General features: G+C 35.2%; 2 protein-coding genes across 2 annotated transcripts in view; both read right to left on the reverse strand.

Annotated features, from left to right (window-relative positions):
• Positions 1-11,217, reverse strand: part of LOC111062116 (semaphorin-2A) — a 303,344-nt gene extending 292,127 nt beyond the window's left edge. The window contains exon 1 of the mRNA XM_039435336.1: positions 10,668-11,217. Coding sequence (XP_039291270.1) covers positions 10,668-10,824 — 157 coding nt within the window. The 5' untranslated portion in view covers positions 10,825-11,217. The remainder of the gene's footprint in view (positions 1-10,667) is intronic.
• Positions 11,218-25,390: 14,173 nt separating this feature from the next.
• Positions 25,391-27,068, reverse strand: LOC120352972. Its single transcript, XM_039435337.1, has 2 exons — positions 26,605-27,068; positions 25,391-25,444 (listed from the first exon to the last, which is right to left on the reverse strand). Exons 1-2 carry the CDS (start codon positions 26,941-26,943, stop codon positions 25,391-25,393), a joined length of 393 nt encoding a protein of 130 aa, XP_039291271.1. The 5' UTR covers positions 26,944-27,068.
• Positions 27,069-27,768: the final 700 nt, after the last annotated feature.

The raw sequence follows: 27,768 nt of genomic DNA on the forward strand, positions 1-27,768 counted from the left end.
CGAGCATCTGAGTTCTATAGTGAGGTCCACGTTATAATGGCAGTGGATTAAGATAGAAGAATAGCGATGCCGATTCTCTGCATTAAATTATTATATTTCTACACTGTCAAAAACATAATTGGCATTGTTGTAGACCTAGAAAGGGATAGTAACACCGGCTTTGTCGAATGATAGACAAGGATAGCAAAACCAAAGTTGATCAAATACTGTCATTATAACGTGGACCTCACTACAGAGCTCTACTGAACCAGGATATTAAAATAGAATACCAGATAGAAAAATAAATAGAAAATAAATAATACATAGAAAATAGAATACCAGGATATTATATTGGAATATTACCCTTTTTCAACTCACCGATTTATTTTTAGTAGCCTAGATAATAAATATAATTAGTTCACAATATAGCAAGAATGTCAAACACTCAAGGAGAATTCAAATATAATATTATTTCAATCATAGACCACATCATAATCTTAGGATAAGAAAAAACATTCATCTATAAAAAATTCAAATAAAATTGATATCATCATAATTTTCATGGCGAGAACCCAAAATCAAAGTAGTACCCTCAAAAATATACCTGTGAAAACAATCAAACATGGCGTGCAAAAAAGACAAGAATACTGAAATTACTATTTTTACGAGAATCTATTTTTATTCTTCCCTTGTTAAATATTCAAGTAAACTACCGTGCCAAAGTAGAAATAGGTCTCATTACTGGGTTCAAAATAGCTTTCTTTTGTGAATCTTTTACTTCCCCGTTTTCTTCTTCTTTTCTTTTTATTCTGCTTCTTCTTCTTCTTCATCTGTTTTCTTCTTCTTCTCTTATTCTTCTTCTACTTCTGCTGCTTCTTCTTCTCTTCTTCTTCTTCTTCTTCTCCTTCTTCTCCTTCTCCTTGTTCTTTTCTTTCTCTTCTCCTTCTTCCTCCTCCTTCTTCTTCTTATTCTTCTTCTACTTCTGCTTCATCATCATCATCATCATCTACTTCTGCTTCTTCATCATCATCATCATCATCATCTTCATCATCATCATCTTCTTCTTCTCTTCTCCATCTTCTTCATCATCATTATCATCTTCTACTTCTTCCTCTTCTTCTTCTTCCTCCTCTTCTTCTTCTTCATCTACTCCTGTCTTCTTCTTCTTCATCATTTTCTTCTTCTTCTTCATCATTTTCTTCTTCTTCCTATTCCTCTTCTTCTTCTTCTTCTTCTTCCTATTCCTCTCTCCTTCCTTCTTCTTCTTCTTCTTCTTCTTCTTCTTCTTCTTCTTCATTCTCATTCGATATTATTGATTGCAGTCATAGTCACTATACACCAAATTGTAGACAGGAAGTTTTTGGGACAATATAAATTATTAAAGGCGGAGTTAGAATTGATAAGCTTTGAGCCTTCTCACACTCTCTCTATCGCTCCCTCTCCCTTTTGGTAGAAGGTTAGTGGGAAGGATACTTCGAATATTCTTTCCGAAGAATGGACATTGATATGTCCAAAGCTCCGCCAATTTATGTACATGCATAACAATATGATTATCCATAGTTATTATATTACAAATTACTTTTTCATATCATATACTTTCAATAATTATTTTCTTAGTCTATATTATGTAAATTCATCTATAATTTTGCTGTATTGTAAGCTATTGTATAAGTGTATAAGCCAGTATATATTGTAATCTACATAAATAAAGTACTCAATCAATTAATCAATCAATCCCTTATAATGGCAGTGAAGAAATATACGAGTACAACGTTGCCGATACTCTGTCTTGTCAATGCCTTCTATAGACGGTAGCTGATACAGGTTTATTGATGTAATATTAACTGTTCATTCTCGTTTGAAATAATCAATAAATTATATTTCATTAAGCAAGAAATTATATTTTTCAATTATTTCATAATGAGTTCACATGATTAAGATGAAATATTTTGTTAATTAATTATTAATTCTACATCGTTGAAAGACGATCTGGCAACAGAGCAAAGCGAGAAAGAGATAGCGCTATCTGCTGTGTTGAATGATAGACAAGGATACGAGTACAACGTTGCCGATACTCTGTCTTGTCAATGCCTTCTATAGACGGTAGCTGATACAGGTTCATTCTCGTTTGAATTTATTAAGCAAGAAATTATATTTTTCAATTATTTCGTAATGAATTCAAATGATTGAGATGAAATATTTTGTTAATGAATTATTAATCCTAAATTTTTAAATGACGATCTGGCAACAGAGCAAAGCGAGAAAGAGATAGCGCTATCTGCTTTGTTGAATGATAGACAAGGATAGCAATTAGCATTGCTAATCAAACACCGCCATTATAACGTGGACCTCAATATAGTTCAAAAAGTAGGTGAAGTTATGTTTCATTCATTTTCGAGTCAAATTTTCTGTTCAAACACTAAAAATTAAGAAATTTTGAAGTTAAATTGCTTAAAATGACGACAGAAGTGATGTGGATAGTAAATATGTAATTTAGAGGAAGTAGACTATAGTGAGGTCCACGTTATAATGGCAGCGGATAAAGATAGAAGAATAGCGATGCCGATTCTCTGCATTAATTAATCATATTTCTACACTGTCAAAACATAATTGGCATCGTTTGGACCTAGAAAAGGATAGTACCACCGGCTTTGTCGAATGATAGACAAGGATAGCAAAACCAAAGTTGATCAAATACTGTCATTATAACGTGGACCTCACTATAGATATCAGTTGGGCCTAGTGACTAAGTGTACATTGGAACAAATAGCTAAATAATTCTTATCGCAAACCACACTAAGATAACGCGATATTTCAAATAGAATGCTCTCATGAATGAATATTTTGAAACCAGCTTACAATAATCACTAAAACTAGTAGTTCTGTGAACATTAGACCTCACGCAGAATTCTCATCCACAAGTACCTGATTGAAACTATAGACCTTATGGAAATACAGCAATAGACTGGCTTCTCCACACATCTGTGTAATCACTTGTCAGCTGATTTATGATGAATAATTCTATAGTCTGATTTTTACTCTAATATTGGCGTATGAAGGAGGCTCCTTTTTCCTTTTATACTAGTAGTTCTGTGAACAGTAGACCTCATGCAGTATTCTCATCCTCAAGTACCTGATTGAAACTATAGACCTTATTTAAATACAGCAATGGACTGGCTTCTCCACACATCTGTGTAATCACTTGTCAGCTGATCTATGATGAATAATTCTATAGTCTTATTTTCACTCTAAATATTGGCATATGAAGGAGGCTCCTTTTTCCTTTTAGATTATCCTTGAAGTGCAAAATTTCCAAAAACCTTGTATATACGTCGACGCGCAATTTAAAAAGGAACATACCTGTCAAATTTCATGAAAATCTATTACCGCGTTTCGCTGTAAATGCGCAACATATAAACATAAAGAGAAATGTAATACCGTCGACTTGAATCCTAGACCTCACTTCGCTAGGTCAATAATATTCCATGCAGATGACAACTTCATTTACTTGTGTGAGATGCAGTTATTAGCTTTTGTCTAGAGTGAGACAAAGATGATGATCCTTCAAAGGCTTGTTATATAATAAATTTATGTGAATAACTAGTAGTTCTGTGAACAGTAGACCTCACGCAGTATTCTCATCCACAAGTACCTGATTGAAACTATAGAACTTATGGAAATACAGCAATAGACTGGCTTCTCCACACATCTGTGTAATTACTTGTCAGCTGATTTATGATGAATAATTCTATAGTCTGATTTTCACTCTAATATTGGCGTATGAAGGAGGCTCTTTTATCCTTTTAGATTATCCTTGAAATGCAAAATTTCCAAAAACCTTGTATATACGTCGACGCGCAATTTAAAAAGGAATATTACCTGTCAAATTTAATGAAAATCTATTACCGCGTTTCGCCGTAAATGCGCAACATATAAACATAAAGAGAAATGTATAACCGTCGACTTGAATCCTAGACCTCACTTCGCTCGGTCAATAATATTCCATGCAGATGACAACTTCATTTTCTTGTGGGAGATGCAGATATTAGTTTTTGTCCACAGTGGGACAATGATGATAATCCTTCAAAGGTTTGTTATATAATAAATTTATGTGAATAACAAGTTAAAATCTGCATTATGACATCCTTTACTACATATGTAGGTACATCCAATATCCATAAATCCAGATTGATTGATTGAGTACTTTATTTATGTAGATTACAATATATACTGGCTTATACACTTATATACAATAGCTTACAATACAGCAAAATTATAGATGAATTTCCATAATATAGACTAAGAAAATAATTATTGAACTGTATATGATATGAAAAAGCAATTTGTAATATAATAACTATAGATAATTATATTGTTATGCATGTATATAAATTGGCGGAGCTTTGGACATATCAATTTCCATTCTTCGGAAACAATATTCAAAATATCCTCCCCATTAACTCTCTACCAAAGAGAGTCACATCTCTCATATACATTTAAAAGGAGACAAAATCAAAGGATATAAATCCATGTTATAGGAGAATGCTGAATCGTATTATCAAAGGAGACCAAATTTACACTGTCAGGTTGCATGCAATGTCGCATGCAATATATCTTGTGTTCCCAGATGCACAATAATAGGTTGAAATGACTGAGTAGCCTCAAGGCTACCGTCTGAAATCATATCAAGGGTTGATAGTTCATTGACTGACTATTCCAGCATAATAGAGGTTGTTCACTGTATTTTCTAAAGATCCCTAATTATGATCATAGAAGGTTATAGAAGGATTTTCAACTCTCTGCTGAAAATGATGTCCTGAACATATTAACAGTGCCGGTTGCACAGAAGCCGGTTAAGCTTTAACCGTGATTAGCCTGATTCCACGAGAACCAGCATAATGATTGTTCACTTAATGAAAACAATGTAACAACTTGTCGTACCCTTTATTAAAAACTTTAAAATATTTTAACGACTAGTTTAGACCATAGGTCATTTTCAAGTTAAAATAATTTTACTTTTATTATTATTACTCGCTTCGCTCGCCATATCCGTCTAGCCAGGGGGCTCCGCCCCCTGGACCCCCGACTGGATCGTCCGAGGATGAGATCAGCAGGCTCGCTTCGCTCGACTGCATTTTTCATTTGAGCATTTTTATCATATGTTAGGACGATCTAGTCGGGGGTCCAGACTAAACGTCTGGCTAAACGGATATGGCGAGCGAAGCGAGCCTGACGGCTAGTAATATAATAATCCCAGGAATAGCTCTGATTAATGCAATTCAATCTTCAACTTGGTGCCAACCTAAAGTGCAGTTAACAAAGTCAACTCAACTTAATGCCAACCTGACAAAATTATTAATTTAGTTACCAGTTAACAACTGTTTCGAAGAGGTACTCTCTTCAGATTATAGTTCTATATTAACATATGGTATGGATATTTTTCAATTATAAATTAAGAGAATAAGAAGAACATACATGCTAAAAGACGAACTTTAAACCCTTAAAAGCCAACCTTAGAGTTAAAATATTGCAAAAAGATTTCTTAGTGCGTCTCTAAAGGGCCAACTGAACATACCTACCAAATTTGAACGTTTTTGGTCCGGTAGATTTTTAGTTCTGCGAGTGAGTGAGTGAGTGAGTGAGTGAGTGCCATTTGGCTTTTATATAATAGATATTACTATTTTATTAGTATTAATAATTTTAACTTAAAAATGATCTATGGTTGAAACTAGTCGTTAAAATATTTTAAAGTTTTCAGTTAAGGGTAGCCTACTACAAATTGTTGTATAGTTTTTATTAATTTGAATAAAGTAACCGATTAAGTGAAGAGATTTTATGATTGTTCACTATTCATTTATTGTATAAAACACTATAATCATAATCCAATTATGACATTGGGGGAAAAACTAGGCTGAGCCTGTACTATTTCTCTCCAAAAATTTTGATAAAATGCTAATGTTGTCCAAAAGTGAAGGTTATGTAATCACACACTGCTTCGTCACTTGATTTTCGGTCCAGGAATAATGAATTGCAAATTTTGAATTTTGAAGGTTGATTTTATACTCTAAATGAATCACAGAATGTATCACAATAAATTAAAAACTTTAAAAATATTGCACTTATTTTAAAAATTTGAATACAAAATTAAAAACCTACTCAGTATTAATTGTGGTTATAAGCAGATAATCACCAAGCAGATATAATGATATCACTATATTTTCTAAAGATCCCTAAATATGATCATAGTATAGAAGGATTTTCAACTCTCTGCTGAAATGAAGCTCCTCTTCTAAACAGATTAAATTTTAGTGCCCGTTGCACAGGTTAAATTTTAACCTTGATCAATTCCAAGAGAACCAATCAGAGAAGCCGCTTTTTCAAAAAACCTTCTCTGATTGGTTCTCGTGAAGTTAATCACGGTTAAAATTTAACCGGCTTTTGTGCATCTAGACCTTGACTGGAATAGAAACGCAACTACTCAAATGTATCTTCGAAAATTTTGAAGAACTGTAATAAAACTCTATGCATTACAGCCCTTCCCTTATATTCCATTTTTTAGCACTAAAATATTTTTTTATATCTTCTACACTTCTTATTTCCAAGTATCTATATATATAAAAGCGAAATGGCACTCACTCACTCACTCACTCACTCGCATAACTAAAAATCTACCGGACCAAAAATGTTCTTATTTGGTAGGTATGTTCAGTTGGCCCTTTAGAGGCGCACTAAGAAATCTTTTGGCAATATTTCAACTCTAAGGGTTGTTTTTAAGGGTTTAAAGTTCGTCTTTTAGCATGTTTATTCTTCTTCTCCCAATCTCTTAATTAGAATTGAAATTTCCATATCATATGTTACTATAGAACTATAATCTAGATAGAGTACCTCTTCGAAACAGTTGTTAACTGGCAACTAAATTAATAATTTTGTCAGGTTGGTATTAAGTTGAGTTGATTTTGTTAGGTTGGCACCAAGTTGAAGATTTAAATGCATTTATCGCGGAAAAATTGATTGGGCACTGCTACTTCAATCCTGGGAATATTATATTACTAGCCGTCAGGCTCGCTTCGCTCGCCATATCTGTTTAGCCAGACGTTTAGTCTGGACCCCCGACTGGATTGACCTAATATAATATGATAAAAATGAAAAAATGCAGGCGAGCGAAGCGAGCCTGCTGATCTCACTCTTGGACGATCCAGTCGGGGGTCCAGGGGGCGGAGCCCCCTGGCTAGACGGATATGGCGAGCGAAGCGAGCCTGACGGCTAGTTTGTACTAAAAATTCGACTAAATTCAAAAGTGAATAAGACTTAATAGGTGCCTCTATAACCTACTTTTTGGACTTTGGCCCGGTTGCACAACAGCCGGTTAAATTGTAACCGTGATTAATTTCACGAGAACCAATCGGAGAAGGAATTTTTGAAAAGACGGCTTCTCTGATTGGTTCTCGTGGAATTAATCACGGTTACAATTTAACCAGCTGTTGTGCAACCGGCACTTTGTGTATGAAATGAAATTCGGGGAAAGGAATGTTTTGGGCTGTTCCAGTTGGTCCTTCCCTAATAATTTTAACGCATTGTGTTTTGTGTATCATAAATAACTAAATATCCATATTATAACTTGTTTGTTTGGTTTGAATGGAATGTTATCAATATATTATCAATTTTTTTTTTAAATATATAGATTAAAATCTGAAAATGTTGATTTTCTGACTTCTTGGTATATAAATTATCCCAAAAATGCTAACATCCCCAATTGTAAATTATTGTCTCCTGGATTTTTACAGTTTGCTGCTTTATAGTTTTGCTCCCTTACATTTGAGGACAGCAATTGAGCAATTTGACAGAGTCACTGTCGATGTTGTAGAACCGTTCCATATTGAAATAAAAACACAAATATAGTCACAAATAAAACACAATATATAGTCAAATTTTACAGTTTACTAAAACTGTAGAATTTGTCGATATTCTAACTCCGGGCGTTTTAGTAAACTGTAGAATTTTACGATATATGTGTGTTTTTATTTAATGACAGCAACTTTGTTTGCTAGGAAAATAGAGCACTTTTTGGAGAAAACTTTTAGTATACACCATTGGTGTTGATAACATCCTAGTATATTAAGCGAGCAATTTCTGTATTTTTATATCTGGTTATTTCTAGATCTGGTTATTTTTATAACTGGTTATTTTTATATATGGTTATTTTTATATCTGGCTATTTTTATATCTGGTTATTCATGTTTTATGGATCTCGAAAACGGCTCTAACAATTTTCACGAAATTTGGAACATAGCAGGTTTATGATATAAAGATTCGATTGTACTAGGTCTCATTCTTTGGAAAACTCCCTGAACGACATTAAAAGGATAATTCATCCTTGGAAAACATATGATAATTTCGTGAAAACCGTTGAATAATATGATAATATGTCGATAATATGAAAACATATGATAATTTATAAATCTGGTTATTTTTATATCTGGTTATTTTTATATTTGGCTATTTTTATATCTGGTTATTCATGTTTTACGGATCTCGAAAACGGCTCTAACGATTTTCACGAAATTTGGAACATAGCAGGTTTATGATATAAAGATTCGATTGCACTAGGTCTCATTCTATGGAAAACTCCCTGAACGACATTAAAAGGATAATTATTCATCCTTGGAAAACATATGATAATTTCGTCGTCTCTCGATAACAGAAGATGCGTGTGATTGATTGATTGAGTACTTTATTTATGTAGATTACAATATATACTGGCTTTTACACTTATATACAATAGCTTACAATACAGCAAAATTATAGATGAATTTACATAATATAGACTAAGAAAATAATTATTAAACTGTATATGATAATATGAAAAAGTAATTTGTAATATAATAACTATAGATAATTACATTGTTATGCATGTACATGAATTGGCGGAGCTTTGGACATATCAATGTCCATTCTTCAGAAAGAATATTAAAAATATCCTCCCCACTAACTCTCAACCAAATGTGACTGTGTGGGAGAGACAGAATTATTTCCAGCTGTGTAATCATGATCAATCAGCGAGAAATTTTATCTAGCTAGACATTTAATCGATTTGATCAACATAATCTGATTTGTTGACATGACATGATAATCCTCCTAAACTAGACTATATCATAATTTTCAAAGTTGATCATTTATTTATTTATTTACAATGCAAATTAAATGTAATAACATTGGAAGATAAAATAATAAGATAGTCCTTGTGCTATTTTTCTTCCAAGTTTATAAGTGAAAAAGTCCGAAATAAGGTTAGAATTTCAGGTGTACATTATTTGACAATTTCAAGTGATTAGTGAGTGTTATTTTGTTATTCAATTCGGTTTGTATATAATCTAAATTATATTTTTTTGTTTTAAAATGTTTGAACAGAAAATTGAACCTAAATTCAAGTGTATGGAACATAACCTACTTTCTGGACTTTTCAGAGAGTATAAATCAAAATTCGGGGAAGAAACAGTTTTGGGCTGTGCCTGTTAGTACTTCCCCAATCATTTTAAAGAATTGTGTTCGGTTTATCAAAAGTCAATAAATAACGAGCGAAGCTCTGTGCTCCGATATTTAGTGTAAACGCAGATAACTATTTTGAAAAATAAACACCAATAGTAAAAGTTAATTGACCTTGCGAAGTGAGGTCTAAGATTCAAGTCGCCGGTTTGGCATTTCTCTTAATGTTTAAATGTTTATATGTTAAAATGTTTATATGTTGCGCATTTACGGCGAAACGCCGTGATATGATAAATTATGTTCAATCTAATATAATCTAAAAGGATTGAGTAATTAACATTTTTTTAATAAATTTGGTCTAATCGCAGCTTTAAGGTCTTTGGTTTCAATATTTTGTTTTGCAGTCATGGTATTATTATGCGTGCCCATCAGTATCAATATTCTCACATTCGAAAAAATTAATTTAATAGGTGAATAAAAATAAACAAATGAACTAAATAATGCTGAAGAAATTATAATATTTTTGATGCATACCTCTTCAAGATCTTTGATTAGTTATAACCATTTTGTTAGTAACTTTGGTGTAAACCCAGCTTAAATATGCATACCTCTTTAATGTCTTTGATTGAAACTATAGACCTTATACAAATACAGTAATAGACTGGCTTCTCCACACATCTGTGTAATCACTTGTCAGCTGATTTATGATGAATATAGTCTGATTTTTACTCTAATATTGGCGTATGAAGGAGGCTCCATTTTCCTTTTATATTATCCTTGAGATGCAAAATTTCCAAAAACCTTGTATATACGTCGACGCGCAATTTAAAAAGGAACATACCTGTCAAATTTCATGAAAATCTATTACCGCGTTTCGCCGTAAATGCGCAACATATAAACATTTAAACATTAAGAGAAATGCCAAACCGTCGACTTGAATCTTAGACCTCACTTCGTTTGGTCAAAAAAAAAAAACACATATATTGTAAACTGTAGAATTTGACGATAAATGTGTGGTTTTATTTCACGACAGCAACTTTGTTTTCTAGAAAAAAAGAGCACTTTTTGGAGAAAACTTTTAGTACACACCATTGGTGTTGATAACATTAGTGTAAACGCAGTTAACTACTTTAGAAAAACAAACACCAATTAAATAAAAGTTAATTAAAAGGTTTTAATTCGAGTTAAATTAAACGATTTCTAACCTTTATGATGTCTGAGATGACGCTGTCCCACACAGCATGGCTTCTCATAGAAGGAGCTCCAATGATTACTGTATTCATTTGAATCCTGGGCACTACATGATAAAACTCCCAACTCACTTAACACAATAACCAATAAACCAGCTCTTAGTAACAACATGGCGACGGAAAACTAACACAAAACACAAGTTTTTCAAACACTACAACACTACTCGACAAATTTTAATTGGAGTCTATGACAGAGACTGTTTCTGAGGTTAAAGAATTGATTCCCTACAAGATATCACAACAAAATTAGAGCTTAATTAGAGACCCGTTGACAGAGACTTTCTGATGTTAAAGAATTGATTCACAACAAAATTTGAGCCACGTTTGAGAAGGTACGGTGCGGAAAATTACCAGAAACAAGGTTTTGGAGTGGAACAACACCTTTTCTACCGATAACAGTGTTATATATTATCGATTAAAGTGTATAGATAATAACTTGATCAATACAGAAAACGTGAACAATCACAAAATAATGTATATTTTTTTACAGTGGGTTAAACTTTCTCAAAACCTCTGCACATATCTTGTCTTACTACTAACAGGTGTGTGTCTAGCCTAATCAGTGTGAGTTGAGCCATAAGCAACAATGTAAAATATTGTGACTAAACGTGTCTGATCATGTCTTGTCTTGACTAACTGGAGTGTACCAAGCCTCAGTCATTGCAATTAGACATGATTCCATAATGAACTATGTGAAGTATTGTGTCTGATCATGTCTTGTCTTGTCTTGACTAATCGGTGTGTGCCCAGCCTATGATTTCTATATTCCTAAATGACCATTCTATTCGACACCAGACTGTAGCCTAAGGCTAGGGACACACCAGTTAGTAAAGAAAGTACAAGACATGATCAGTCACGTTTAGTCACAATACTTGACATAGTTGCTTATGAAGTCATGTCTAAGTGTAATGACTGAGGCTAGGCACACACCAGTTAGTCAAGACAGGACAAGACATGATCAGTCAAGTTTAGTCACAATACTTCACATAGTTGCTTATGAAGACATGTCTAATTGCAATGACTACTACCGTCCTATTAGTCTGATGAATAACTTAGCCAAAGTAATGGAGAAGATAATTAAAAAAAGATTATTGGGCTATCTGAATAAATTCAACATTATTAATGAAAACCAGTATGGATTCCAGCCCGGTAAATCTACAGAGGATGCCATCACCAGATTATTACAAATTATAACAAAAAACTTCAATAATAAGAAAAAAACGTTGACAGTATTCTTGGATTTAGCCAAGGCATTTGACACTATCTCTCAAAAACGACTCCTGGAAAAAATGGAACACCTGGGGATTAGGGGTATACCACTAATATTATTCAAGAGTTACCTGTCAAATCGATCTCAGATACTCAACACAAGCAATATGAAACTCACTGATTTTGGTCTGCCGCAAGGTACTGTCCTATCTCCCATTTTGTTCTTAATCTATATCAATGATCTCCTTAAATTAAATATAAGAAATTGTGATATAATATCATTTGCAGACGACACTGCTCTAACTTTCACTGAAAACTCATGGGATGATGTAAAAATTGCAGCGGAAAGTGGACTCAGATTGGCGTTCTCTTGGCTTAATCAACACATATTAACCCTCAACACAACTAAAAGCGTCTTCATGTTATTTTCACCCAATTCCCTTACTCAACCACGAACAATAGACAGTATAAAAATCCATCGATTAAACTGTAACGACCATAGACTTCTTAGCTGCTGTTCTTGTCATAAAATTCAAAAAGAAAAAAAAGTTAAGTACTTGGTATCTTGTTGGATCCACACTTAAGGTGGGATAATCAAATTAATAACATGTGTTCCAAACTAAAATTCCTTATCTACAAATTTCACCAAATTAGACAACTGAGCAATATAAAAATAGCTAAACTAATCTATTATTCGTATGCTCAATCCGCTTTTCAATATGGCATACGGGCTTGGGGGGGAGCTTTGAATGCGCATTTCACAAAACTTTTCATTATTCAAAAACATCTTTTAAAAACTATTCTAGGCAAACCCAGACTTTTTCCAACAAAAGATTTATTCAGGGAGTTCAAGGTTTTAACAGTTCGACAACTTTTCATAAAAAATTGGTACTATATATTATAAAAAATAAACATTTATTTGAACCTCGAGAATCTCTTTTGGGCTTGCGCCCCGCGCGAGACATTTTCCAATTTGTCAGAATGGACTTGAATGTGTGTAGGAGACAGTTTTCTTATATTTCCAATAAATTAATAAACCACATTCCCTTAAATATTCTTGAAAAAACAAACATAAACCAAAGGCTTAGAACAGACATAGATAAATGGATAATAGCAAATAAAATCGAGGAAAAATTGTTTTAAATAAACTAATTTTCGTCTACTCCATGGTTGCAGTTGACTTACCTACCTCTTACCGTTTCTTCTTCTTCATTCTCCTTCTTCTTCGTCTTCTTCTTTCTTCTTGGCCTTTTCCGTCTTTTCTCCTTCCGTTCCTTTATTTTTAGTATCCTCTTTATTATTAAGTACTAGTTTTTATTCTGTATTTTTTCAAGAAATTTGTTTTGGATCATTTTTGTTGAATATTTTTGAAAAACATTTATATTGCAACTCACACCTGCGCACAGGTTTTCTTTGCAGGTGTAGATTCTTATATATATATATATATTTTTTGTCTTGAAAGTGTTGTATATTTTTTTTTTTGAGAATCAATAAATTTGAATTTGAATTTGAATTTGAATGACTAATCAGTGTGTATTGACAAGACATGATCAGACACGTGTAGTCACAATACTTCACATAGTGGCTTTGAAGCAAAACTCACTGATTAGTCATTGCAATTAGACATGTCTTCATAAGCAACTATGTGAAGTATTGTGACTGAATGTGTCTGATCATGTCTTGTCTTGTATTGACAACTGGTGTGTGCCTAGCCTAATCAGTGTGAGTTGCGTCATAAGCAACAATGTGAAGTATTGTGACTAAACGTGACTAGTCTTGTCTTGACTAATCGGTGTGTGCCCAGCCTAAGGCTAGGCTGGGCCCAGACAAGACAAGACATGATCAAACAAGTTTAGTCACAATACTTCTCATAGTTGCTTATGACGCAACACACACTGATTAGTCATTGCAATTAGACATGACTCCATAAGCAACAATGTGAAGTATTGTGACTAAACGTGACTAGTCTTGTCTTGACTAATCGGTGAGTGCCTAGCCTTATAGGGTGCATATACTTGCCTATCGTGTTCAAAATTTGAAGCTGATTTATCAATTCTTTCTAAAGATATTGTAGAACATACAAACAGACGGACAATCGACTTTGGCCCTCAGTAAGTCAAAAGTAAGAACACGCTGACGCTCGTTCAAATACTAGATAATATATAAATATATATATATAGAGATTGTAGAAGAATATACTGTATATAATCTGGGAGATGAGGCAGATGTTTCTTGAGAAACTGGTTTTAGGGAGACAAAAAAAGAATTGGTTGAGGTGTTGAATAGAGGTATAGAACTGTTACTGGAGGAATAAGGCACTGAAGAAAGAAAAGAGAACATCCATGAACAGAGGTGTAGGAGGAAAAGAGACAGCGCGTTGTAGATGGATAGAGAGTAAGAGAGAGTGCGAGTGTGAGTGCGAGCGAGTGAGAGTGATAGAGAGTGGTTGGTGGAGATGTAGAATGAAAGAGGAATGTATTTTATATAATATACTTTATAAAAATAAAATAGATTGATTGAATACTTTATTTATGTAGATTACAATATATACTGGCTTATACACTTATATACAATAGCTTACAATACAGCAAAATTATAGATGAATTTACATAATATAGACTAAGAAAATAATTATTGAACTGTATATGATTTGAAAAAGCAATTTGTAATATAATGGATTTGTAAATGTAATGGAGTGAGAGAGTATGAGAGAGTGTGAGTGTGAGTGAGAGCGAGTGTGAGGGATTGAGAGAGAGTGAGAGAGAGTGTTAGAGAGTGGTTGGTGGAGATGTAGAATGATAGAGGAATGTATTTTACTCGTATATATGTACTTTATAAAAAAAATCTGGTGTGTCGCACTCACACAACTTTCCTTGCCGTTATGAAAATTGATCACGTGACGCAAGTGTCGCAAGTCTTCCCGCGCATCTCAAGTCTACAATTCAAAGATTTGAGCCAGCTGGTGACAGGACAATAACTCTGGAGACACACGAGGTCTGCTATCTCTTCATAGTGAATCATTTAATAGAATCAACAGTTGCCAACAGTTTGCAATTGGATAATCACATTTTCTTGAATTTCGAGCTTATTTTTAATTTTAGGTGAAAATGATACTGAACATTAATTGTAGAAATTCTCATGCTCAATCTTTTCCACTCGAAAGTTTTTGTTTAAATTGCATCTGAAGCCTGATAATTGAGAATCTAAAGTCAAACTTTGCAAAGATCCTGAAATTTTTACAGATATGGGACTTGTGGCAGTTCATAGAGCTTATCGATGACTATTTTAGGTATAACTTTGATCAAAATCGTTGGAGCCGTTCTCGAGAAATCGCGAAAACCCCTGTTTTTGACAACATTTTCGCCATTTCAGCCGCCATGTTGAATCGCATTTGATCGAAATTGTTCGTGTCGGATCCTTATATTGTAAGGACCTCACGTTCCAAATTTCAAGTCATTCCGTTAATTGGGAGATGAGATATCGTGTACACAGACGCACATACACTCACTACACACACACACATACAGACCAATACCCAAAAACCACTTTTTTGGACTCAGGGGACCTCGAAACGTATAGAAATTTAGAAATTGGGGTACCGTAATTTTTTTCGGAAAGCAATACTTTCCTTACCTATGGTAATAGGGCAAGGAAAGTAAAAAAGATAGATGATTGAGACATACATAGGATAGACAAGGAGCCGGTGGGTATAAAACCTGCTCAGTTAATAACTCAATTTTCTTCGTCCTCCTACAATTCTACATCACCTTCTTCCTCTCCTTCTTTTGCTTCTTTTTATTCTTGAAAATCACTTCATTATCTAAGATACAAGTTCTTTGTGAGGGCTTCTCGCCTATTTTATTCACAGCAGGAAATTGATGTGTTATTTCCAAAGGCGAAACTAATCCAGAATTATTGAGCTGTTGGGTGAGTTAGTTAGATACTGTCTATCAATGACGTAGAAGCATCTTGTATCTCCTATTTCTTCTTCTCTCACTTCTTCTTCTTCTTCTACTACTACTACTACTACTACTACTTGTTTGTCCTGTTCTTCTTCTTCTTCTCTTCTTCTTCTTCTTCTTCTTCTTCTTCTTCTTCTTCTTCTTCTTCTTCTTCTTCTTCTTCTTCTTCTTCTTCTTCTTCTTCTTCTTCTTCTTCTTCTTCTTCTTCTTCTTCTTCCTCATCATCATGTTTCATCCTCTTCTTCAACGCGTCTTTCTCCGTTCTCTTTCCTCATCATACTCATCTTCATCTTCATCGTCCACATCATACTCCTTCACCTCCTCCTCATCCACCCCCACCTGTTCCATCCCCTTCTTCAACATTCAATTTCTTGTTCCTTCTTCAACGCATCTTCCACCGTTCTCTTTCCTTCTCCTAATTTTCCTAATTCTCCTTCTCCTTCTCCTCCTCTTTCTCCTCCTCCTCCTCCTCCTCATCATCCTCCTCCTCCTTCTCCACCTCCTCGTCCTCCACCACCACCCTCCCTTCTCCTCTTCCTCCTCCTCCTCCTCTTATTCAACCCTCCTCGTGCTCCTCGCATCATCCACCCTCCTCATCATTCTTCTAATACTCCTTCTCTTCGTCCTACCTCTTCTCCACTTTTCACACTCCTCCTCCTCCTCCTCCTCCTCCTCCTCCTCCTTTCACTCTTCCACATCGTCTTCCTCCTCCTCCTCCTCTTCAACCTGTTCCATCCCCTTCTTCAACATTGCATTTCTTGTTCCTTCTGCAACGCATCTTCCACCGTTCTCTTCTTTTTTCCTAATTCTCTTTATTCTTCTCACCTCCTCTTCCTCCTACGCCTTCCTCAAATCCACACCTGCTCCTCTCACTCCTCGTCATTCTCCTACTCCTCATCATCCTCCTCCTACTCCTCCTCCTCCTCCACCTCCTCCTTCTTCTCTCGCTCCTCCTTCCCCTCATCAAAACCCAATCATCTTCCACTCTTTTCCATCGTCCTACCCCAAATTCACCCCCCACCACTTTTGGAATGTGGCCAACAGCGAGCAGACAAATTGTATGATGACATGTGGTTTGCATCCCGCGCTCATAATGGCTCCTAACTCTATTATAAATGCTTAGCTGGCTGTTTTTGTCTGCGGACCCCCTCAGCTGTGCTCCAACCCATAACTCGCGAATTCATTATGTCAACTTCCGTTGTTGGCAGCCAAGGGTAGTCATGTGAATATGTTTTGTATGTTTCATGATTTGCGTAGATTAATTTTGTGGATAGGAAGGCTCCTTTTTCAACAATTCAAAGGAAACTGTAAACCTCATAGTGTAGGATATTGTAAACTAGTCCTGTGAGGTCACTAGTTCTGTGAAGAGTAGATCTCGCGCTCAGTGAGTTACATTGACCTGTTGTTACGTTTTCTCAAAATATAATAAATAATTTATCAATTAAAACTGTCTAGAAAAATCATAAATTAACATAGAGCTTTCTGTCCTATATCGTAACGTGACGTGTCGTCCCGGAATGTGAGTGTGAGCGCTGTTATCAGGTCTGGCTGCAACTGTCTACAGCGTTTATGGAAAAATACAATTTTCAAGATGTTCGATGTTTTTGAATGAGTAGTATTATAGTCAACTGTCTACTAACGTTAATGGAAAGATACATTTTCAAGATGTTCGATGTTTTTGAACGGGTAGTATTATAGTCCACTAGACAGCTGATTTATGATGAATGATTCTATAGTCTGATTTTTACTCTAATCTTGGCGTATGAAGGAGGCTCCTTTTTCCTTTCATATTATCCTTGAAATGCAAAATTTCCAAAAACCTTGTATATAGGTCGACGCGCAAATAAAAAAGGAACATACCTGTCAAATTCCATGGAAATCTATTACCGCGTTTCGCCGTAAATGCGCAACATAAAAACATAAAAACATTTAAACATTCAAACATTTAAACATTAAGAGAAATGCCAAACCGTCGACTTGAATCTTAGACCTCACTTTGCTCGGTTAAAAAACTACAACATTATTCAATGTTTCAACTAATTTTTCTATAAAAACTTCTACTTTTTTCAAGTAAATTTGATTTGATAAGATAATAGTGTGTTTGTCTTTCTGGTCTCAAAATGCTATAGTTTTTTCAAAGTTTGGAATTTTCTAATTAATTGTGATTGATTTAATTTAATAGTATTTTTTCAATTTAAAAATGATTTTTGTGTGTTTTAAATTGTAAATTGAGTGTGTAATTGAAGAATGTTAAGTGACACAATAACCCAGCTACATTGGACTGTTGTATTAATTAGAATTGGAACCGTTTTGGGCTTATAAGCCTGTCGTACTTTTCTCTAAGTTGTGTAACTCTGAATGATTAAATAAATTAATAAATCCCATTCAGATCCCGTTCTATCCAATCTCACTAAGGCCAGGTTGCGCAGAAGCCGGTTGAATTTTAACCGTGATTAATTTCACGAGAACCAATCAGAGAAGAATTGACAAGACTGCTTCTCTGATTGGTTCTCGTGGAAGATCCAGTTAAATTTTAACCGTGATTAATTTCATGATAACGTTAGTAGACAGTTGACTATAATATTACCCGTTCAAAAACATCGAACATCTTGAAAATGTATCTTTCCATCAACGTTGTAGACAGTTGCAGCCAGACCTGATAACAGCGCTCAACTCACATTCCGGATGACACTCACGGTACGATAGGAAGAACGCTCTATGTTTTTAGGATTTTTCTAGACATTTTAAATTCATAAATTTATTATTACCTTTTGAGGAACATAACAACAGGTCAATGTTACTTACTGAGCGCGAGGTCTACTGTTCCAGAACTACTATAGTGAGTCACGTTCAATTACAGTGGATAAGATAGAAGAATAGCGATGCCATTCTCTGCATTAGTTAGTCATATTTCTACACTGTCAAAAACATAATAGGCACCGTTGTGAACCTAGTAAAGGATAGTACCACCGACTTTGTCGAATGATAGTAGAGTATATTAGTGGGAAAAGACTGACTTTTTTGCTCGAGATCCCCCTCCCCCTCTCCCCTCGTCCATCCCTCCTCCCCTTCCCCCGCCTGTAGGGCGGGGGGTGTTCTAAATAGATTTCCCCTTCCCCTGTCCAGTGGAGGTGAGGGGATGAGTGAGAGGGAGATATATCTTTCTCTCTCTTTTCTAAATCCCCTTCCCCCTGTCCAGTGGAGGTGAGGGAGTGAGTGAGAGGGAGATATATCTTCTCTCTCTTTCTAAAAATAGATTTCCCCTTCCCCTGTCCAGTGGTGGTGAGGGATAGGAGAGAGGGAGATACTCTCTCTCTCTCTTCTCCAGGTGAGGGAAAAAAAAATTTCCCTTTTAGGAGAAAAATCCCCTCTCTGTCTACTGTCAAATTGAAGTGATTCATATTTCTACATCTAATGCTATGGTGAGATTGAGGTAATTCTAAAGATGTGGGGGAAAAAATCTCTTGAGAGGGAAAAATTCCTTTGGTGACAGATTAAAGTGAATCCATATTAAAGTGAGGTCAATGACTCTCTCTATATCTAATTGAATTGAGAAATTCTCTCTCATCTAATGCTATAAATCTCTACGTTCTTTTACATTTTTATCTGCAATATCGTACAAGCATTTCCAAAGTTCATCGGAATTTTTAACAACAGATAATGGCGAATCATTTGTACAATCATAATGTAGATGACCGCTGTCTAGAATATTGAGCAGTTCGAAAATCTCAGATAGAATCGAAAAGTGTACATTTTCTGTTTTTGTTAACGGTAAATCAACATCTTGACATCCTGTTAAAATTTAATATTCTTCGCAATTGAATCAAATTCATTAAATGAAATTGACATCAAGAGACGAGATAATTTTAATTTTGAAAAACCATAACACTGCATCTTGCAGATGTTTGATGCGAGTCGAATGAGGGGAAAGAATTCTAAATTGATGATATGCACGTGCACTAAAGATTACCCCACACGTGCTGTCTGCTCTAGCTCTAAATAATGAGATGCACGTGTTATAGGCGCACGTGCACTAAAGATTACCACACACGTGTTCTGCTCTAGCTCTAAGCAGCAACTAAACTAAAAAACGTGAATGGGATATCGAATGAAAATCGTTTGAAGACAGAAAACGTTTATTTACACATTTCACTACAACAACACATAACTTCATCTTCAATTCTAATTAGCTTATCTATACATAATTATGAGGACGATAATAACATAGATAGTCTCTTATATCATTTAAATTCACCGTGCTTAGAAAAATGTCTTTCAATTGCTTCGCCAAACTATAATTTTCAGGAGTTGATTTCCTAATTGCACTTTCACACTCATCGTACCAATCAATACAGTTTTTAACCTCACTTCCAATTCGTTGTCGGAGCCAACCACTTTCTCGGATCCATGATGTTGAGCGAATGAAGAAAACTAGGTGTAGGCAGGAACTATTATAGAGTAATTAAGCGGTCTTTCTTCATCAATTGACGATAGACAACATTACGCGCTTTAGCATCAATGCATGCTGGCAATAAACACACTGTAGATCCTTTCCGTTGTAGAAGAATCCATAACGAGCAAAGTTTCTTTTCTGTGAATTTGTGTACATCGGAGCCATTTTCATACTTTGCATTCGATTGTTTTCGCACAAGAAATTATTTGTTTGATACATATTTTTAACAACAAAGAATTATATGCTGGGCGGAGAATAACGCACACCGAGAATGTGGATTATTTTTATGAATGTTGCATGCAGCATAACACCATGAACTAGTGAAAAAGCTGAAATCAGGTTTTGGAAAATCCTCTGGTATGCATTGTACGTTGCTATGCAATCTTCTTAAAACTTTGCTTTCTCAGTTCCTTTTGTGAAAATTTTCTCATAAGCTGCAAGGTAATCACGAATTAATGACTCATTGTATTCTAAATCTCCATCTTCCCATTTTATTTTATGATAGTGACGTTCTAACCATGTTGCATCGTTATACAATTTTGCACTCAATTCTGTCTTTGCAAATGGCGATTTGAAATGGAACACAATATAATTATTAAACTGATCAATTATGGCAAGTTCTTTCACAATAATTTGATTACAATCTTGTTTAAACCAGTGAAGATCAACTGTAGCAATTTAGCAGTCGCTTGACCTTCTTTCTCTTCGTAGGCTTTGTCTCTCCCCTCAGCGGCGGCGGCGGGGGCGGCGAGCGCGGCGGGGGGTTCCTCAAATCCTCCTTTGTCTTCCCCCACCTGCAGCGGCTTCGGTAATCCTGCGCTCTCCCCTCCTCCTCCTCCACCTCCAGCGGCTTCGGCGTACTGCACCTTGCTTCATAATAGAAACTATCAAGATCGCACTGAATACCAATAGAGCGAGTTTGCGGCTTATCCAAAATATCAGAACACAAAGAATAGGACATGTTGGCTGTTCAAAGGTGAAACTGATAATGGCTTACATTTGTTGCAGTACACACCTTATATAACCTGCAGTGATGCACTCTATCAACAAATTACTGAACTTCTTTCACCATACTCGTGAGAGGTGTATATTCCATCACACGATCGCTAATTAAAACGCAATAAGCGGAAGTATTTGCAGGTACTGCACTTTTAAATTCCATTTCAATACGAACATCTGTCGATGATTTCAAATGACTTGGTTGGTGTGAACAATCTACAACAATCAGTGGTTTGAATCACAAAATGTTTTTAAATCGATTTCTGTTCCGAGTTCACTATTGATTGAATGATTATAATACGAGGGTGCGAAATCCAAGAACATGCGGTATAAAACTCCTTCTTACCTAGCAGATTTTCATATGGATAATACTCACTGTTCAAATATACTTTAACATTGTAAATACCGCAGCTATCGAAATCAGATATTGATTTATTTATTTTATTCTTACGATCAGTTTGAAATGCAATTATAACGTATTTTGGACTATCAAAACTCGATGTGGTACGAACCGCCAAGAATGGTTAAGTGAATTTTGCAAATTTGGTAATTCACAAATTTCCCAATGGCGGAAACCTAATTTCAGTGGAGTGTCAGCATCGAGCAGTCTCAAAAATTTCAGTCTTACATGATCTTCTAAAGTTATGTAGGGCATGCGCCATTGCAGTTTTGTAATTTTCACACTAACGTTTGTTCCGCTTGAAGACTCAACACAATTTAGATCTGTCGGTGACCTCAATAAGACGAGTTCCTGTTTCAAATTTAAAATTATTCTTTGAAAATCTTCAAAAAACGGGAGGATTAATTTCAGCGGAACACAGAAAGTGAATGTATTATCCGTTAGCTCATATCCTGCTCTGTCAAAACCAGCCAAGTGATATGTGTTTTTATCGAGAGTATTTTTCACCAATATAGCTTTAATTGTGGATGTTAATCCAATCAATCTTGATTTAGAAATTTGCTGACCTGCTAATTCATATCGTATTTCGTCAAAAAGGTTACCGATTACGTTACTGCTTAATTTATACCCTGCTGCAACTGGTGTATCGGCTGGGTCTTTTCCCGGTTTTGTACAGTTAACTGTTCCCTCAATCAATATGAATGATTTACAAGGTAAAGAATAGACATCTAAAGAATTTATGCCAATACGTGCCTCGTCAGAGTTTTTTATTTCCTGTCCCGAATAAACTGTATGAGTGTGAAATTGGAATTTAGTAATATCATTATAAAACTGAAGGTCTGTCTCCACATCCAGTATTTTCACTTTCCTTGCCGCCGCTCCCCGCCTAACATGTCGCCAATCGACTATAAAACCCAACTTTTCTAATATTCTCGCGCTTTTAGCCGACAAAGCACGTTTGTTTTTAGGTGTTGTCGCTATCGCGTTCCTTTCTCTAATGACTTGATTGTCTTATTCGAACGTGGGTTGAAAATAAGATAACCCATTACTTTTCACGTATGTGCAACCTAATTGTAATTGTATCTCCACGGAAATCAATAAACGATCCGTTCTGGTCCGTTACCTTTACATTAATAGTTTGAATTCGATGCGTATTCAAAGGTACATAAATAATCGGTGATGGTACTTCGTTTATTAAATAACCGCTAGGAACCTTTGGTAAAAATTCGTAGATTATATGTTTTTGTTTTCCCTCAGAGTAACTGCCGCAAGCTAAATTACACTCAACAAGAATACTGTCAACGCTTGTTATGTTAACCAAATGTTTGGAATAATGCCATTTATTTGGCTGCAAAACAACATTATCAAAACCAAGTATCTTAGCAATCGAATCAGAACGTGTTAAATCAATGGCTTTATCAGAATGAATTTCAATCTTCATAGTATTTACGTTTGCACGTATAATAAGTTTATTCTTCTTGTCATCAATATTCAATTTATTCTTTAAAGATTTATAATATCCTCAACTTCATATGCACCAGTATCCAACTCGATTAATCTATCACCATATTTGAAGCTGGAATTTGTTCCTTTGTTAATGTTTGCAATACTATTGTAACTGGAAAAATTAATCAATCCAATTTCCCATTCACGATTTTTATCCAATTCTATAACTTCTTGTAAATGTTCATAGAGATCACTTGTGTTAGATCGTAATGTAATAACCACCATCTTGTGTGTTCACCACAATCACTTAATTACAACTGATTTGCAAGAAACAATAATGTAAGATGACCACAAAATCGCTATTTAATGGTTGCATATGCTCTACATTATAAAATATATTTACTCCATTTTCTTTTTTCCAATATTTGTCCAATTCGTATGGAGGTTGTAAATTTCCAATTGGATCAAAATACCAAACATTAGAACCAATTTTCTTATATGCTACCCAGTGTGTACCATCCTCGCTTTCCCTTGCTAAATTCACAATGGCATTTTCGTTTTTTAGAATTTTTTTGGGTAATGCATCTAGCATATATATACCTCTTAACCGAATCTGTAATAATTTCGACCAATCAATCAAATCATAATTACTCAATTCTCCTTCATATTCATGTCTCTTCTTCTTCTTCTTCTACTCTTCTTCTTCGCTGTTGTTCTACGTTTCTTAACTTGAGGGAATAAACTCACTCCATATGATGCTGGCGGGGTGGGGTAGAAGTCTACCACCACTTTAGGAAAAGGCTTCAAAAAATATCCTTTTCCTGCAATATGCTTTTTCAACTGAGCTATAGCTTTGCGTCTAATATCGTTACTATAACTTCTCCTCTCCCCCTTCTTCTTCTTCTTCTTTCTCAAAGTCCCACCAAATGCCGCTTTAGCTTTCATAACGTTTGTAACAAGATAGCTAAGTGCTTTCTCGGCAAGAGGTGTTTGAGGATTTTTGAAAATGTCCCATGCAGCGTTCGCTAGAGCCCTGTCAGCTACCGCTCGAGTTTTATTATCACTATTTTGAGTATAGGCTATATCGTGGGCCTTGCAAGCTTTATCTAACGAATTATGCCTTGATCACCTCTCTTTAACCTTTCATTAACCTTGGTGCCCGGCCACACCACTCGTATCCGGAATATGATATTCTTCTCCAAGGTTATCAATTACCTTATTTAGAATAGTTGATGTTACATTACCTGCCAAACCTTTAAAACTCTCGCCGCTGAACTCAAGATTCCTTTACCCCGTTTCCTCGAACTCTGCTTTTTCTCAAACTCTGCTTTTTTCTCCTACATACCATTTTTCATTACCTTTCAACTCAATGGTTGAACTTAACTGAGGTTAATTAATTAATCAATACATCAACTTGATTTGGTTTAATGTTCAACCATGAGTTGGAAGTGAATTCATATTTCTACATCTAATGCTATACTCTCAGATTGAAGTGATACATTGCTGAATGATAAGAATATTATTTCAAATCTGAAAAGGTGATGTGATTTGAAAAGGGAAGAAATGATGGCGGACCACCCACATCTGTGGGAGCACAAGAAGGAGGGGCGCGAGAAGCTGGCAGCGCTTGCCCTGCACAGCTGTCTGCCTCTAGCGGTAACTCTACTGAGCATGCTCACAACAAACTATAAAAGACCTGCTCCACCTTATTTAAATTATCTTCACAACAGAGCAGCTGAACCATTTCTTCTGTGTGATATTCATTACAAACTTATCAAGATCGTCAACAACAACAGGTAAGAATTGAAAACAATTTTTTATCAAATGTACACTTATTTTATTAACTACTCCATACATATATACAATTTGTTACACACAAGTGTCCAAATGTATACAGATATAAAAATTGTTATGCTTTAACAATTTTATATCTGTCCAATTTGGACACTTATGCGTAACTACCAAAACATAATTTTTGCATGTAACATTAAATTCGCGATTTTCGCTGCATCAATGCAGGAAGCAAATCTTTGAGGTAGATACACCTCACATTTGCTTCCTGCATTGATGATTTTCAAAATTATCCGCGTCCGTGCTGATTAGTGTGCTCCCTCACACTGACGATTCGGTAGGGATGGTCCTCCTCCAACTCTCTCAGTGGGACCCACGGCTTGCTCACCGGTTTGTTGATAAGATCAACAACCCCATTTCAGCCTCCTTTATCAGGGGACGAGGGAGGATCCTCCTGTTCCGGCATACGTTTCTGTTGAAAAATATTTGATTAGTGTCTTATTTGTTTCAGATCTCTACATCAGATTATCATCGAATTCTCTGCATAAGTGAGTATATCAGTTATTGAAATATCATGTTGCATGATTGAATACTTTAAATATATCTAAGCAGTTCAAATAATTTTCCTTAGCATCAATTCATTTCGTAATTTCCTTTACATTCCAAGCACTTCAAATAATATTTATGTATGATTGAATACTTTAACAATATCTAAGCAGTTCAAATAATATTCCTTAGCATCATTCAGTTCGTAATTTCCTTTACATCGCAAGCACTTCAAATAATATTTATGTATGATTGAATACTTTAAATAATATCTAAGCAGTTCAAATAATATTTCCTTAGCATCAATTCAGTTCGTAATTTCCTTTACATTCCAAGCACTTCAAATAATATTTATGTATGATTGAATACTTTAAATAATATCTAAGCAGTTCAAATAATATTTCCTTAGCATCAATTCAGTTCGTAATTTCCTTTACATTCCAAGCACTTCAAATAATATTTATGTATGATTGAATACTTTAAATAATATCTAAGCAGTTCAAATAATATTTCCTTAGCATCAATTCAGTTCGTAATTTCCTTTACATTCCAAGCACTTCAAATAATATTTATGTATGATTGAATACTTTTAACAATATCTAAGCAGTTCAAATAATATTTCCTTAGCATCAATTCAGTTCGTAATTTCCTTTACATTCCAAGCACTTCAAATAATATTATGTATGATTGAATACTTTACAATATCTAAGCAGTTCAAATAATATTTCCTCGCATCAATTCAGTTCGTAATTTCCTTTACATCGCAAGCACTTCAAATAATTTTATGCATGATTGATAACTTTTAATAATATCTAAGCATTCAAATAATATTCCTTAGCATCAATTCAGTTCGTAATTTCCTTTACATTCCAAGCACTTCAAATAAGTTGTGCATGATTGAATACTCAAACGATAATATCTCATATACCATTTCTAATCATTCGAGGAAATATTGCTTGCATTCTAATCAGTTCAAATAATATTCAGATCAAATAATCAAAGACTCGTATGTGCACAGATTTTTTATCAATCACAGAAAAAAATCTGTGCATACACAAGTTAATAATAATATTTGTTGAAACTAACCTTTGATTGAGGGAGCAGACTATCCTCTTCGCCGCTCACTTCGCCCTCCTCAAACTCGAGTTTTCTCTTGGCCTGTCTCTCCCTAATATTGTTGCTCAGCGTTGTCAGCACAGCTCGGCGCGGAGCCCACGTAGCTGGCGGACGCAGGCGTTGCACGGGGCTGTCTCCAATCACCATCTCACCCCCTGGCGATGTCGAACGGTGTGGTGCAGTGGAGGCAGGAGCTGAGGCGCCCGCAGCTGAAGAGCTGCCGCAGCTCTCGGCGGCTCTGCGCTGCCAGTAGTTCAGCACCTGCTGCGAAGGCGGGCTGTCTGGGAGGATGTAGGAGGGTGAACTCATCTCGTATGCTTACTCTCTGCTGTCTCTGATGTAAATGGTAATTTTCCTCTCATCGTTCGTGTTTATATAGCATTCGTTTCTCTCTCTGTTCCAGACACGTGCGAGCGAGAGCGTGGCACAAGACGAAAAAATTACAGTAATCTGAGTTTCCATTAACTGTAAATTGAATTCATCGTGATCATGAATGTTGTTTTTGATTCTTATTGCACTGTCCTCATTGGCTTTATTGTCTGGGTGAATAGTTTTAAACATTCTATAGCCTTTTCATATTAAACAATGAATCAGTAGTTGAATGAGTTTCAGACACAAAGCTTATATCTTTCTAATTTGTCTCTAAAATATGATTAATAATATTAAAGTTCTCTATTTTTAATGCCTTAGCATCTTACCATTTTTAGTTCTCTCGGCTTCATCGACTTATTTGAGGTTTTTCTTTTAGTACAGATAAAGTAGTTTCCAAGGTATCAAGCTGTTTTGAGCAACAGTCCAGCTTTATCACTATCTCTTTCAACATTGAAGTAATGTTTGATCCATCCATACTATTTGGCCTGGTTCTTTGGGTCTGATCATCACAGCTATTCGTTTTTGTGACTTGAGCATTTATGACAAGTTGTTAACACTTTTCTTACCTGTGTTTACTTCAGTTTGCAAATGTTGGATGTTATTCTTATCGAGATTGATCCCTCTATATGTAGTTTTCTGGCCACTAGACAACCCCGATAGTTTGCAGGGTAGGCTTTACCACAATAAATAAAGCATATGATTATGATATACCTATAATTATTGTGTGAATTATGTACGGTAATAGTGTGAATATTGAGAGGG

Source organism: Nilaparvata lugens, chromosome 9 (assembly GCF_014356525.2).
Source record: "Nilaparvata lugens isolate BPH chromosome 9, ASM1435652v1, whole genome shotgun sequence".
Classification (NCBI taxonomy): domain Eukaryota; kingdom Metazoa; phylum Arthropoda; class Insecta; order Hemiptera; family Delphacidae; genus Nilaparvata; species Nilaparvata lugens.